Below are 15,137 nucleotides of genomic sequence, written 5' to 3'. Positions count from 1 at the left end.
CATAATTCAAAATTCGGTTGTTTTTATTCACTTACTTGTTTAGCTCCAGATATGTTTTAAGTAATTTTTATTTAACATAGCAGGAACATGAAAAAGAATTCTTGTTCAAGTACTCACGAAGCTAATTGCCATAATAAAACTTGATCTTCTCTTGTATTGATTGTGACCAGATTTCCACCTATTTCTCTACAGAATTCTTCAGCCTCAAACCAAGACTTCTTTTGGTTTCCCTCTCTCACAAAAAACTGTTGAGAACAAAAAGTAAAAATAAATTAGTAAATTTTCAAAGCTTATAAAACATATGTAATTAAATTGAGCCTCACTTTAGCACCCCTTTACTCTTGACTGAGACAACATGACACCTGTCCAAGCCTTTAATATTGAACATTAGAAATGTTAAGTGTAAATATGTTTTCCTTAGCATCATCTATTTTAAAATAAGGCAAAAGTAGTATAGGCATCTGAGGAAAATAAAAGGTATCAGAATGCACAGAGGAGAAAAAACTAATCTATAACTTAATTAGAATTTTGACCACTGAAAGGTTCAAAAAAAGATGGAAAAACTCAACCAAGGTGTTTCACAGTAGAAAGCAGGAGATTTTTGAGAAAAGGAAGGGGAAGGGGAAGTCTGTGTTGGACTAGAAAAGATAGTATGGATGCAGAAAATTGTTTGACAAAGCGTGGACCCTAGATGAGGAAGAGGTTTTTGTATTGAGGTGCAAGCATGCACACAAAAAATACACTTTCTGTCATGAAGAACATATATTCTTGGACTAAGGATTTGTTTAACAGGACTAAATGCTTGACGTTTTATGGAAATGATAATCAATAATTTGGTAAATTGCAGAACCAATATAATGATAATTACACATGACATAGAAGCTCAGGCCCTTGTAAATACAGGACTAAAATCATCTCTGGTCTCCCAACAGGCAGAGCCTCAGAAAGAAAGTGAGAGCATACTTACATGAAGACATGGAAGAACAATGCTGCATATTTATTTACTTGGTCTATTTTGCCTTTTCTTTCCTTTTTTCCTTTGCAAAAAGGAGAGCTTTTTAAGGCATTTTTAGCTAAATCAAGAGAATGCTCAAAAGCATTACTTGCTGAAGACTTGCCAACTAAATGCAGATCCAAAAGTATCACTATGAGTATCACATGCTGTGTGAGAAAAGGTTGTCAGAGGGGCACGTTTTCTCTCTGAAACACTGTTCTATGCAAATGACACTTCCAGCTCTTGAGATGCAATACTATGTTTTTTCTGAAGTTCCAAACTCCTGGAAGCAAATAAATTACGTGAAGTTCTCACCTGGAATTTAGGTAAAAGAAAGCATATTTCTAGCACTTTGTGTTCATCATTTTCCCTTGTTGACTTTTGTTATATTTGGTGGATTTTTCCCCTATGTTTTCTTGCCCTTTAATACCCAAGAAAAGATCATTCCCAAATAATGTCCCAGCATCATGGTGACCCCTGGGCTGCCCCATGCTGAGACTCCCACTGAAGGTGGACACACACTTACTTTGAGGCAGGAGTCTGCCTGGGAGGCTCTGTCCCAGCCTTCGGCACAGGTGGCCACAGGGACCTGTCCTGGAGAAGCAGGAGGCGGCACTCCTGCTGCCCGCTGTTTGCAAAGATAGTTTGATGTCTTCTCACAGCTAACAACATCCCATAATCCAGCTGCAATTCCAGTTCCCATGACAACACAGCCTTGCTCTCTCCCTTTGTGATGTGGAAAAGAAATGAGTAAAACCAAAGCCTTAATTGCTGTCTAAGGAATCAGACCTTTGTTTCTATTCATAGAAGATTATGAAAAGGAAGGTGCAGATTATGCAGATTAAAAAACATCCTGGATATAAAACTATTTTTAATACCACCTGTCAGAGGCCAGATATGGGCCAATGAACCTCACAGACACAGCTTTGCCAAAACCAGAGATTTGCAGCTTCAGAAAACAAATCTTCCTTATCTTACCACCCCAGGGAAATCACAGGGAGAGTGGCTCTTGATTATATTTACATATCTAATAGATGACCTGACAAGTACTTTGGAGTTCTCAGTATTCTGGTAACTCAATTTCAAGAAGGGTGATGTCAAGTACAACAGGTTTGTTTTAAGGCATAACTAGCTGTGTGAAGGCAAGAGCTCACAGGTAGCTGCTAATATGGATTGCTGAAATGCCAGACAGCTGCAGGTTCACTGCTCATTTCTCACATATTCACATTGTGGGTCAAAACCCTGTCCAGAATAATTTTTCTAAATCTGATGAGTTGTTGTTTACTGGTGTTAAAAATGGTGAAAAAAATGAGCCCATGGACTTTGTTAACTCCTGCACAGTATTGCCTTCAAAACCTGTCTCTGTACACCTTGGCAGGAGGCTGACTTAAACCAGCACCTGCAGCTCAGCTGTGACAGTGCTGGTTGCACTGGTGTCAGACACAGGTCTGATGGTGTTGGCCACCTGCAGCTACAGGCACAAAACATAGTGCCCACCCTAATTTCTAACCAGGGGAGTGAAAGCACAAACCCGTGTGAGTCACAGCTGCACTCCTGTCACAGGGGTTGAGCCCATGCAGAGCTTACCTGGCATTGCTGTGTTCCAGTGTGTGAAATGAGGAGTTTCTCCATCAGTCCACCTGAAACTCCCTTGTTGTTCTGTGTCTGAGAGACCAATCCAGAAATATTTTTCAGACCTCAGCCCCGTCAGACTTATCAGAAAGGTTTGCTCGTTTCTGCAGTGGGAAACAGTGTTCATTCACAGCCTGTTACCGTGCAATATTAATCTAAGTGATACAAACAGAGGCATGTAAACATGACCCCAAAACAACAGTTCCTCAGTGAAGTTCAGGCAAACCCCTGGTAGTCTTTAAACTGCAGTCATGAGGGACAACTTTTTCCTTTCAGCTGAAGGCAACTGAAAAGTCACAAATTGCTGCTCACATGGGCTTCTAGTCTTATTCTACTTTTTTCACTCCCTTTCCAAATCTTTGAGGTGCCCCAAGCAGACCACCAAGACAAGACCAAGCTGTCAGCTTTGCTACCATCACCTCTGAAGGCAGTCATGTTCCTCAGGGGCCATGAAGCCTCTGAAGCCTGACAGGGATGTAGGTAGATGAGAGATGATACATTCTGGCGGTGGGAGAGGGCAGGTTCTGGGAAAGATTTCCTATATTTTTTCAGAATTTGGCTTAGAAGGTAGTTTAGGAAAATGTGAAGCTTTCCTATCATAATGAGAGACCACCTGTGAATAAGTAGATGAAAATAGTAGTATCTACTTTCCAACGGAAAAAAAACCCCAACAATACAAAACAAAACCAAACCAAACCAAACCAAAAAAACCTCACCCACCCACCCACCTAACCAACCAACCAATCTACCAACCAACAATCAAATAAAAACCCCAAAACCCCACCAAAACCAGAAGTTGCTTTAATTATGAATTGAAAGATAAGAGACAAGTGTTTCATTCAAGAACCCCTCAAATCTGAAAATTGCTAGAATGGATTGAGTAGATAGCCCTAAAACATTGAGGCATTTGTTTTGGTTTAGGTTTTTTTCTGCATGGATAAACTTTGCATGCTTTTCTACGATAAAATTTTTGAAAAGCACTGATAAAACACTTTGACAGGTTCAAAAAACAGAAAAGTTTTGCAAGTTGCTCTATTAAAAGCATTGATTTTTTAAAAAGTAATTTTCCCACCTGCTTTCCACAGTAGCTAGATGAGCTCTGCTCTGTTCACATGTCTTATTTGCTTCTGAGAATGTCAAAAGTGCAGAACCCACCAAGTAACAGTGAAAACCATATCTTTTCCAACCCTGTGACGAACATAAGATTTTAATGTGCAATAGAAAGAGACTTCAAGGTAGAAATTTCTCTGCTCTTCTGTTTATAAATGTTCAATGCTCAATTTGTTGCAGCTGAGTTTAAAACTAAGATGAGACTGGGCTGATCTGTTAATAAATAAAAGCTATTTTTTGATGCTGTTCACTCCTACAGGAGGCCTTTTTGTTTAAGAGGTGACATTAAGATCTTAGTTTTCATCTCTTTTATGCATACATGACTTTTCAAAGAAGGTTGTGACTGTGCTATTTGCTGTAGCTTTCCAGTGCTCTGTAGGGATGGGATTATGCAAACTGAGTCTATAAGGAGCCTGTGATTCATTCAGGAGGACCTGCAGCTCCTGCTGTCCAGAGCTGCACAATCAGACATAATGAAATACCAAAATATTGCAATATGGAAATGAATTCACAAACAAGCACAGCCCCCCAAAGCTGCCCCTGTCACTCCCAAGCAGAAGGGGTGAGGACATTTTCTGAGCCAAAAGGAATCCAGACAATGCTTGTTTTCAGGGAGAGTGGAAAGGTGGAATACCAGTAAAACAACCCCACTTTTCCTGCTTTTACAGAGATTTCTGCTGACCAATACAAATACAATGGTTTTCCAAATTACAGGGTGGTTCATCTGGGAATGAAGGGCAAGGCAGTATTCACGTCCATGTAAATGAACCTCAACTTTCTTGAGAATTTTCAGATAAAAATGAAAAATGCACATATATTAGTAAATTGCTAGCAGGAAGAGACCAGGTTTCCTCAACAGTAGATTTTCTATAAGACACAAAGACAGTATCCAAAAGAAGCAAGAACTAGTAAATTAATTCCTCTACATTTTTTTGAAGATTATTATTTATGAGAGAGCAGTTACTTTCTGGCAGCCTGGGTCCTCAATTGTCTCTTTTTCAGTGGACTGTGATGAAGGCTTCTTTTTACAGATGTAACCAAGTTGCTTATCGCAAACATCATTTGCCCAGTATCCATCCTAGAATAGCAGGGAGAAGGAACAAATGTCAAAAAAGGGCACTCATAAGCATAACTAGTGTTTTTTCTCTTTCTTCACAAGGCAAACTGGAGATTTACTTTAAAAATTAGAAACATCTGTAATGCTGTTTTGAAATGAAAGAAGGAAAATAACATTTTGAAGTCTTATCATTACTTCCTGCCATAACTTTTAAATGAAAGGGTTTGTAAAGATCCATCTCATTTGGGGCTAATGGATCTGCTTTTGGAGCAGGATTATTTCACTACACTTCTTGAAAAAAGCTGAATTAACTGAAATAATGCACATCTGATAGGGTTGCAGTAAATCTAACTATTTTATCCATCAAAGAATCTGAATATGATTGACTACTTTAAAAAAAAAGAGTTTTCCCTTTCCCACACCCCCTCTCCCCCCCATAAAATCTGGTTGAGTGCCTAATACTGGCAAACATTAACATTATTCTATGACTTAAAAGTTCTCTCAGTAACAGCATGTATTTCATACCATCATTTTCAATTTGTTTCTTTCAAAATTCGTGACACATTTTGTCCGTATATGCGTGTGCATGCACATGCAGGTAAATGTATCAAACAATCACATCTTGTTAGAAAATAAGGTTTGTGAGTCAAGCAGTCAGAAATACTATAGAATTTTACGTTAGTTTTTTGGCAGGCAGATGGCAGGTGAAGAAACATGCCCTAGTGCCAGTTGTCTGCACCTTGATGCCATGTCTCAGTGACATGAGTCCCCTCAGAGGGACATAATTGTCTATCTGATTGGAATATGAGGTATGCAAATAGCACCTCTGGTACCCACACAGGGTATTAACTAATTCATCCCCATTTCTCTCCCAGAGCTTAAACTTTGCTGAAACCAAGGGAAAGAATTTAATGCAAAATTTATGGATCAAACTTTTCACCAGACAAGGAATTTCAGAAGGGAGTAACTAGAAAAATGCTTCCTCCCTTTCTGATGTCTCCTGACCTCTGAACTTCTCTTGTGATTTATACCAAATTTTGGAGCAAAACTATTTCAAGATAATATAATGAATGATACCTTAATAAGCACACAAGTAAGTGATTTTGGGTTGATGCAGTTATTAATTTGCATTGCTGTAAAATGAGTGCATGTTATACCTGCCCCTTCATAGCGACACAGTCCTCCAGACCGTTTGTGTAGGTGGGATGCCTGCGGTGCCATTTGGTGAATGTCACAGGAGTCCCATCACTCCACTCGAAGTAGAAGTGAGCCTTCACGTCATTCAGACCCAGCCACAGCTCTTCTGTTGGCTCTGAAGCATGACAAGAAATAGATTTAGTTACTGTCCACTGTGCAGTGAACGTTTCCACATGCAGAACAAGCAGGGACTGATAAATTTGGCATGTGGTACACAAGAGGTGGTCTTCACTCTTTTATAAAAATGCTGTTTCCTCTCAGATCTCTACAAGAGATGTGCTGTGGAAAAAACATCAGATTCCACTCAGAAATGCTTATTTTAATGAACATAAGGCTCTTTACAGCTGGCAGAAGATTTTTGCAAACTTCCTGTGATTCAGAACAACAAAATGGTCCCGAGCATGAAGACGTTGAGTGGCTGTGAGTGTCCCACCTCTCAGGAGATCATACTGAGTCCAAGGCGTGAAGACGCCTTCCAGTACATTAGAGGACTGGTGTTGGCCCATCAGGTGTGTTCACCAAGGCCAGCATCTGCAACAAGTGTCAGGACCAGTTACCACAGATCCAAGGAGTATCAGAAGTGAAAAGATTGTTTACTTAGCAGCTATATATATTCTATATATAGCAAGAGATTAGCATCAGCAAGAGGTTTGAACCTCGGCGAGAAGTTTATTTTCTAGATTTGTAGCTCAGTTCTAAAGCCTTGAACATAGAATATAGGTGCCAAAAGTGCAATCATTAGACATCTTTATGTGTCTCTGGAAAGAATACAATATCTTTGTTTTCTTCTCCTCCTTTATAATGTTTCACAATGTGCATTATTTCTTGATAAACATAGATATTGTTCTGTATTTATGTAACAGCAACAACGTAAAATAGTGTGGTAAGCTGGATTCAGTCTTTCACTTGTGATATGTCAGAGAAAGCATTAGTATTTAATTTGAAGTTCAGCTTTTATGTCACCAATGGAGCAAACACAATACAGGCCTGCATATATACTCACTGTAATCAAGCTGTGACACCAGAAAGCTGTATTCAGCAATGTTGTGAACGCTTGCCAAATCTCCATCTTGCTTTTTACATGAGGACATAGCATCTTCCCATGTTTTGGGGTCCCGGTGAATGCTGTAGCAGTGACCTGCGTATGGCCACCAGCCATCTGTGCACTGAACAGGCCTCAATTCCCCTAAATTCAGAACACAATTTTTCAGAGCAAGAGGAAAATAAAGGACACTAGGATGAGGTCTCTTGAGTACTCTTTACAAAAATGGGACAATATGAATAAACATAAAGCTGTAATTGGCAATGCAAAACACATTCAAATTAAAAGCAAATATCATTAAGGCACAATATATACGCTAAATATGTAAATAGAATGAAGTATTCTTAAACAGACAACCACTTTAACCACAATTTGTCAGAAATGCAATTTGAAAAAATGATCTGTGAGGAAAGAGGGACCAAAGCTGACATCAGCCTCTCTTCTCTTTGTTCCCCACAGCCACTTGATCTCGTGCTGCCAGTGGTGGCTCACATTGGGCTCTGCTTGCTGGTCTATGGTTTCTTGCAAACAAACATTTTTCAGGTATGGAAAAGCATGAAGCAATTCTTTGATAACTGCAGGTCAGTAAACCTTGCAAATTAGTGGAGACTTTGTATATTTTCTCAGTAGCTTTTTTATAACTTGAATTCTTAAAAATGTACCTTAATCTTGCTTTAAAAATAGAAACCTGCATTTTTTTTTAAGGCTAATAATGAAATAAAGATTCTCTGAAATTATTTCTCTACTTCCTTTATTTTGACTCATTCTTTAAAAGTAGCTTTTACAATATTCCCGTGTGACAATCTCCAGTGGATTTCTATTGCATGGGGCATGTTCAGAGCCATGCTGGTGTGTTGGGATGGCCCACGGATGCAACAAGGTCTGTTTCAGTGTTGTTGCTGCTCCTGCTCTGCTCATATGAAGCCAATGCATTGCAAACTGCGGACATCAGAGGAGGATTTTTTTCATGAATATACAACTAACTGCAATTATTCATTTGGAGAAAATGTGAATATTTCTACCTCATTTATGCAAGTATGTCTTTTGGCACTGGTTACCATGACAGAGCAGCTGCTATCTGTCTTCCAAGATTGAATGATAGAGTGATGGAACAAAATAATATGAATGTTTAATACATAAAGGGAGGAAAAGGGCAGGATATAAAAGTTTGTGTGTCATGTATAGTTGTATTTTTCAAAGGTTTCTAACATCTTGGTTGAAAAATAATGTTGCATACAAGTTCCTCTGTCTAGAAGTCAGATAAAAACCTTTCTTTTTATTTGACTAACCTACCTTTGGGCATAATGTCAGGTTTTGAACTGATGATTCTCTTTTTACAAATGTAGCCTAGTCTCTGGTTGCATGCTTGGTTTTCCCATTTAGCATTCTTTCTGGGATTCAACACTCCACAGATTTTCCCGGGGAGTAGGAAAGGACTTCCTTTAAGTAAGAGAGAAAATAGAATTTCACAGCAAGAAATTACTAAAAAAATATTAACATAAACATCCTATTACCAGTGGAAACATCTGATTTTTGATTCCTTGAATGATTAATGGGAAGAAGCCCTCCCCTACAGGATAACTGCCTTGTAATTTATAGGAGCTACCTTTAGTCAATGCACTGAGAGAGATATAATTACCCTCCATTGACTTTATTATCAGGATAGTACTGGGAAATATCTAATTCTTTTCCTGACATCCTGGTTCTCACAGGAAGAACAGCTGAAACTGGACTTTTATCTTGTGTCAAAAACTTCCAAACTTTAGAATATTGAGTTTTAAATTATATTATCCTTCCAGTATATTTCAAGAGTTTCACAGTTCTACTTTCCTATGAAATAGCTTTTTTCTTTTCTGTTGCAGTGTGTACAAACCTCTGTAAGCAGCTATGAAAATTTCCTGATACAGAATTTTTGAAAACTTAGAGGTGAGTTTAATTATTCCTTTGACACCTTGTAACTTTTCCAAATCAGGAGAAAGCTTGGAATACTCATGGCAAAAAGCAAACACAGAACCAAAAAAAAACCCCAAGCAGCAAAGAGAAGAGCTCTCTATGTATGAGAAACACCACAAACCTACCCCATCTCTCTTCCTCGAGTGGCCCCGGTGCAATTTTGCACACACTGTTGAGGAAATAGAAAGAGAACCAGAGAACCAGAAAGCTGGTTCTCTAAGCTTCTCAATAGCATTTAGAACTTCTCCAAAAAACATAGTGCTATTATTTGCTAAATGTTTTGCTACTTTTGGAAGATTTTACTTATATTCACACTCGTGGACAACATGTTATGGAAAATTCTGATCTTTGATGTGTAGGGTTATGTATCACTCCAAATAACACTCTGTTTTCATAAACAAGCTCTCTGTTTAGATAAGAAAATAGAATAATATGGGGTATCTGATATCCCCTGTGAACTTTGTAATTTGAAAGTGTTAGTCTTAAAACAGGGATCTAGATCTTCAGCTGTTGTAAATCAGAATGGGCTTTCCTGAAATAAAATTAGCTAGTGCAGTTTTTGTTAGTTGGTGTCTTATCAGAATTCATTCAAAGATTACAAAATAGATACAGCTCTTACCTGGAGCCCAGTTTAAATATCTGAAAGGGCTGCCCCCAGCCCATTGCCATCCACTGTTGAAATTCAAAGCATTCAGTCCAATCCAGAAGGCAAAACCAAATTTTTTAATTAGCTCTGAATTAGAAACAAAAAAACCAAACCCTCAGTTGGATCTCTCTTATTCATAGTAAGATCATCTAAAAGAAATTAAGCGTAAAGTAAGAAATTCATATTTCTTAGTTTAAACCAACCCCAAACTAGTACTTTCTCCATTACTGAGATGCACTGATTACAAAGAGTAAAATTTTTAAATGAATCTATATTGATTTAGCAAAGATCTTAGTAGGGCAAATTAACATCTTACTTCACTTACATAAATAAGAGCTTATTTTTTTCTCACTTACTTTCATTAGAACATAAGAGATCTAAAAAAACCCTGTTTTTCATTGAGTAATTTTGCCAAAAGTTTTCTGTAACAGCTTTCATGGAGTAAAGCAAAAGGATAATGTGTCAATAAGTTTTTTCCAGCTCTTTTTCTATGTGAGTTCTTTCTAAACCTCCTTTACACTATTCATAATGAAATAGATACCATCTGTACCTGAAATTCACTGGAGTTATTTGTAATTTATCTGTGCAAATGTGTCCATATTAGGGCCAATCTAACCATCATCATGTGTTCTCCTGAAAAGATTAATAATCCTTGAAACACGGTGGAAAAAGGTAAATTTGAGGACCAGCCCATAGCCCTGGTCAGCAGTGAGTGCCCTTGCACAGAGGTGAGCAGAGGAAACCCACCCCCTGGGACAGACTGCAGGAGCTGCAGGAGCTCCCATCTGGAGCACAATGCTGTCATGGGGACATTTCACTCCCAAAGAGGTCTGTGGCCAATCGTTCATAAAAAACCCCAGGTAGTGGAAAGGCAGTTCAGACCATCCCCCTTTTGGTGGCTGCTGAACCACTCCAGCAGCCCTGCCTTCTTTCTTTGCTGAGGCAGATGACAAGGCAGCCAACTTCATCACAGCATATTTTAAGGTCTTCTTCTCTATCCTTTTACCTCTGATATATGCTTGCTCCTGAGACTCTGTAATGCTTAGTAGTTCTGCATTTTGCTGCTGACAGCTTTTCCTTGCTTGGTGCCATGTTAGAGCTGATTCTGAGTTTATCTGATAGTGAATGCCGGTTGAAACATCTTCTGTCCAAAACCTTTCTGTGTCATCTGGAAGAAGTGACATAGAGCACTGTTCTAGTGGACTCACATACACCAACTGTAACAAAATAAAGTGTGTAATAATGCAAGTTCTCTGAAGATGCACCCTATTAGCTGTCGGAATCAGAGAAAAATAAAATCAATCTGGGCATCAATTTACAAAAATATGTAATTTTTTTTATAAACATTATTTTAAATGTCTGTGATTTTAGAAAGGATTTAATTGTTTCCCAATACTTGCTTTTAAATTTTCTCATACTAAAAATGCAATTCTAGGTAAACCAGACATATCTATTGATTGAAAAGAAGAGATTCCAGTGTAAAGCAAGTGTGTAGGTGAACTATGACCCTGGAGGCTCTTCATGCCTGATGGACAGGAACTCCCTCTTAGGTCACTGTCAAGAGAAACAATTTTTCCAAAAATGGCAGAACCTGCCCTTGACAGCTTGAGAAACAATAAAAGAAGTCTGTGTAGCACCAATATATAGCTCAGCTGCTGTTTTTGCAGAGCAACTCAGAAAACCTAGTGAAACTGCTGTGTTATTGGGAAGGCCACTGGTGATACCAATGTTTGCCTCCTGAAGTGGAGGGATCCAAACATAAGTTCAGTGCAGAAGATACCACAAAGGTGGGAGAGTAGAATAATTTTTGCAGCAGCATTTTTTGTGTAGGCTGGCCATAGGAAACTAGAATAAGATAGAAAATTAAAGAGAAAAAACTAGAAAATAGAAGTTTAGGTGAGGATTGACTGTAGGGAACGCCCAAAGAATGAAGAGAAATAGGAATTTTTTGAAAAGAGGGTGAAAGTCTAAATAATAAGAGAGATGTCTAAATTCATGCTGTTCATGCCATGCACTTAAATCCCATAAAATGAGGTATGAAAGAGCATCTTCACCCCTCTGGTTCACAAAGAGAAACAGTCACCTCCAGCAGTTGGGTCAGAACATGTCTGGGCTGAACCAGGAACCTGATGGCACCTCTTGCTCTCCATTCTATACAGAGAGAGCTCTCAGCCATTGGGACAATGTTCAGTCAGGTGATTTTCATTTGGGCTGCTCTAACAAGGTCAGTCATGCAAGTGTGCAGCTGGTAGCTCGTAAAGAACCTGGTAGCTCAAGAGATGGTTTGCTCAACAGGATTTCATAACAAGTTAATAAATAAAATGCAGGACTTACTTGTTAGTGGGCAAAATCCATACAGTTTATCGGCATCAAAATCTGCAGTTGTCGCACACCAGAGCCAGCCATCTGACCTGCCAGCATCTGTGCACTCATTGTACTGCTTATCTTTGTATTTGAAAGGGAATACACAAGGCTGTCCATTGGCATTTCCTCGTAATGTAAAAGTAACTAGGGGGAAAAAAATGTTAAGAGGACATGAAAATAATAATAAAAATCATAAATCTCACTTTCTAGTAATGGATCCGTCTATCATATATTTGTTTATCTAAATTGAGAACTCAATCTTTTAAAATTAATTTTTATTATAATTTCCTCCCTGGTGTAGCTAGAGATTTTAAATAAAATTTTTTAGTAAAATGAGAAGTTTAAATACTGTGGTTAGAATTTGATATATATACACTGTAGGCAAGTCAAATTCTGTGATGAACGGTTAGTGATACATTGTGGTTCCTGAAGAGAGAAAAGCTACAAGTAGAACTGAAACACAGTGAGTTCACTGCATTGTTCACAGCTAAATAGGTTTGCTTTATTTGCTTGATCACTTTATCCATTACCACTTTTCACCACATCTATTCCTTAACTGTTGAAACAAAAAGGCTAGCTGACCAGAGAGAATACAGACCAGGCTGTCACGAGGATATTTACACAGTACAAATTTTAGGTTTCAGTTGCACATTTCTTGGCCTGGAGTGATCTTGCAGATTCATCCTGAACTTAGATTCTTTTAAGGTTAGCAATTTTCCATGTTTTTAAACTATCAAAGTATAATGGGAATGTTCTTTTATCCTGAAATTTCTGATATAGGCTCTCAATCTCACATTCATGCAAACTCGTTCCTCCACTTAGTTCTCCACACATTACTGCCTTAGCATTTCTCTCTATAGCTATACCCAATGACTGATATAAATCTTCAGATTGGAACTGTTCTTCTAATTTGGTGAGGCTGGAGGGGAGGAGCCAGTTCTTTGTTCTCATACCTCATGTCGTGGGGCAGAAAGAGAAACTTGCACAGCTATCATGAAAACATGTAAATCCCTTGACTGATCACTGCACCATGGGTGTGAAGAGGAGGGTAAAAGGAAAGAGGTCCATGCTTTCTCGTCTTTCATTTCCCTCCCACACAGTGCCATCTGATGTAATATTTCCACGGAAAGAAATTCCAGTTTAAAGATCCTGCTCTTATTACCTCCATTTTCCCAACATCCCTACACATCCCCTCTTTTATTCTGTGACTCAAGAACTGTCAGTGTACCTAACATACTCTTTAGATCATGTATCAAATCTGATAAAAAACACAAAATGATCAGTCTATGCATTAAAACTGTAAAGCTGCCCAAGGTAAAGCATTTTCATACCTAGTTTAATACAAAACCAACAGGAAACTTACCTGATGACTGTAGTGAACATTGCACGAGGGAAAGGAAAACTAGAAACCTGGAGAAGCTCATTGCAAATGTAACTTGTTCCTCATTCTTCTATGAAAAGTTGGACTAGAAGATTGGCAATATATAAAAATCCTTCTCTCTGTGGATAGTAATGGGTCCTTCTCTGTGTCAACGGGTTGAGGGATAAAGCTCTGTACTCTAAATAAGGAAATGTCCTGTCACATGGTATTTTGAAATAACTGGAGTGCACACTGTAAACACTACTCTCTTTGAAAAGCAAGTCCCTTCCAAAACTGAAGTCTCCCTCCTTGTAACTAGAGGTGTAACTTTTGTCTTCTCCTGTGACATTGCTAGTATTAATACAGGTTAGTTATTGGGGTGCTACACAGGACAGACCTGGAAGAGCAACTTGAGAACTGGGGACGAGAAACCTGCAGTGACATATCATCAACTAAAACCCTCAGTTTTAACCCTTACATCTCAGAAACAAAGGGAGGAAAAATCCCAGCACTTCCAATACATTGCAACAATGTCACAGCACTGTGTATCTAGAAGAAAGAGAGCAAACTTTACAGGATGTGCAGGTTTTGGTGCATTATGAGTTCTTGCTCACTTTGAGGCAAATTTAGCATTGTCACATTGTTTTATTTGATCCCAGTTTGGGGCTGGGCTGTTCATAATTGCTTGTCAAAATCTGAAAAAAGTGAAGATGTTCAACACTGTAGGCTAGTGGTAAGCTTCCCTGTAACAGAAAGGAAACTTTTGCCTGGAATACTTTAATCAAGCAAAAGGATGTGTTTATCTATCTGAGAAATTCCTAATGAGGCTGTTTCAGGACAAAGCCAAACACAAGCTAAATTGGAAAAGCTCCTTTAAATGTGTTATCAAAGTGCTCATCTGAAGACTTGTATTTGCATGGAACTCTTGTAAAAATATGCTGCAAAGCCATAGTGGCAACAGTCCTGCTGTTCCTTCTGTTTATTTACATCAGTGAAATTAAAAGAAGTTGTGATAGCAAAATTGAAAAAATCAAGAAGTGAAATAGCTAGTAGTGAGATATATATAGAAGCTGAACAGTAGATGTCATAGGAGGAGCAACTATCATTGCTTTTATTTTTAAAAGTGTTGTGGAAAATTATTGCAAGAACCAGGCAAACTTGTTGACTTGGCTGTAGAAAATAGTAAGAGAGAAAAACATTTTCTGAAGAAAAACATCTGGATTACAGCAAAAGTAGGAATTGAAAGAATTGTTTAATAGTAACTATTCTATTTGCAGGTCACATGAAGGGAGGGCTTAGTTTGAGCAAGGCTTGCAAGAATAGCTCTAAGTCATAGAGCTGAATGGTGCTACAGGCACCAATGTGGTGAGGCACAAATAGAAGCTGAGTTTCCTGAGTGAAAACGTATTTCAGATACAACTAAAATAACAAAATTAAATCACTCTGACGTAGGAAATCCCAAGGGAAAATACCTGGAGGACACAGTTCCTGCCCAGTTCTCTCATTTGCCTCACAAAGTGGCAGCCTGGATCTGGTTCAAACTGGGCTTTTTTCCCCCTCTCCTGTAAATGGATGCTTCTGAGGATTCTTCCAGGGCTACAGTGATGGGGAAAGATTAGTGCAGACACTGGCATAGGCTGAAAGAGGAATTGAGTGCTTCAGAGCCCTTTCACATGACCAACCAGCTTCATGCTGGTTGCAAACCTTTTGGGGTCAGTATCCTGTGTGCTGCATAGCACCTTGTGCAATAACTTGTTCTCAGCAGTGTCCTACACTCTTGCT

General features: G+C 38.6%; 1 protein-coding gene across 3 annotated transcripts in view; it reads right to left on the bottom strand.

Annotated features, from left to right (window-relative positions):
• The window catches only part of LOC116446237 (macrophage mannose receptor 1-like), a 33,813-nt gene extending 20,246 nt beyond the window's left edge, over window positions 1–13,567 (bottom strand). The window contains exons 1-12 of one of the 3 annotated variants that reach the window (XM_032113621.1): window positions 13,359–13,567; window positions 11,966–12,139; window positions 10,638–10,799; window positions 9,605–9,718; window positions 8,326–8,472; window positions 6,994–7,176; window positions 5,951–6,105; window positions 4,701–4,814; window positions 3,699–3,814; window positions 2,582–2,730; window positions 1,521–1,720; window positions 118–245 (exon numbers count right to left, since the gene is read on the bottom strand). In XM_032113621.1, coding sequence (XP_031969512.1) covers window positions 118–245; window positions 1,521–1,720; window positions 2,582–2,730; window positions 3,699–3,814; window positions 4,701–4,814; window positions 5,951–6,105; window positions 6,994–7,176; window positions 8,326–8,472; window positions 9,605–9,718; window positions 10,638–10,799; window positions 11,966–12,139; window positions 13,359–13,419 — 1,703 coding nt within the window. In that variant the 5' untranslated portion in view covers window positions 13,420–13,567. Of the gene's footprint in view, window positions 1–117; window positions 246–1,520; window positions 1,721–2,581; window positions 2,731–3,698; window positions 3,815–4,700; window positions 4,815–5,950; window positions 6,106–6,993; window positions 7,177–8,325; window positions 8,473–9,604; window positions 9,719–10,637; window positions 10,849–11,965; window positions 12,140–13,358 lie in introns of those variants that run through there. The other 2 variants (XM_032113629.1, XM_032113640.1) reach the window with 2 other exon arrangements.
• Window positions 13,568–15,137: the final 1,570 nt, after the last annotated feature.

This window comes from Corvus moneduloides, chromosome 1, assembly GCF_009650955.1.
Source record: "Corvus moneduloides isolate bCorMon1 chromosome 1, bCorMon1.pri, whole genome shotgun sequence".
NCBI classification, from domain to species: domain Eukaryota; kingdom Metazoa; phylum Chordata; class Aves; order Passeriformes; family Corvidae; genus Corvus; species Corvus moneduloides.
This window is presented reverse-complemented; position numbering and strand designations above follow the sequence as displayed.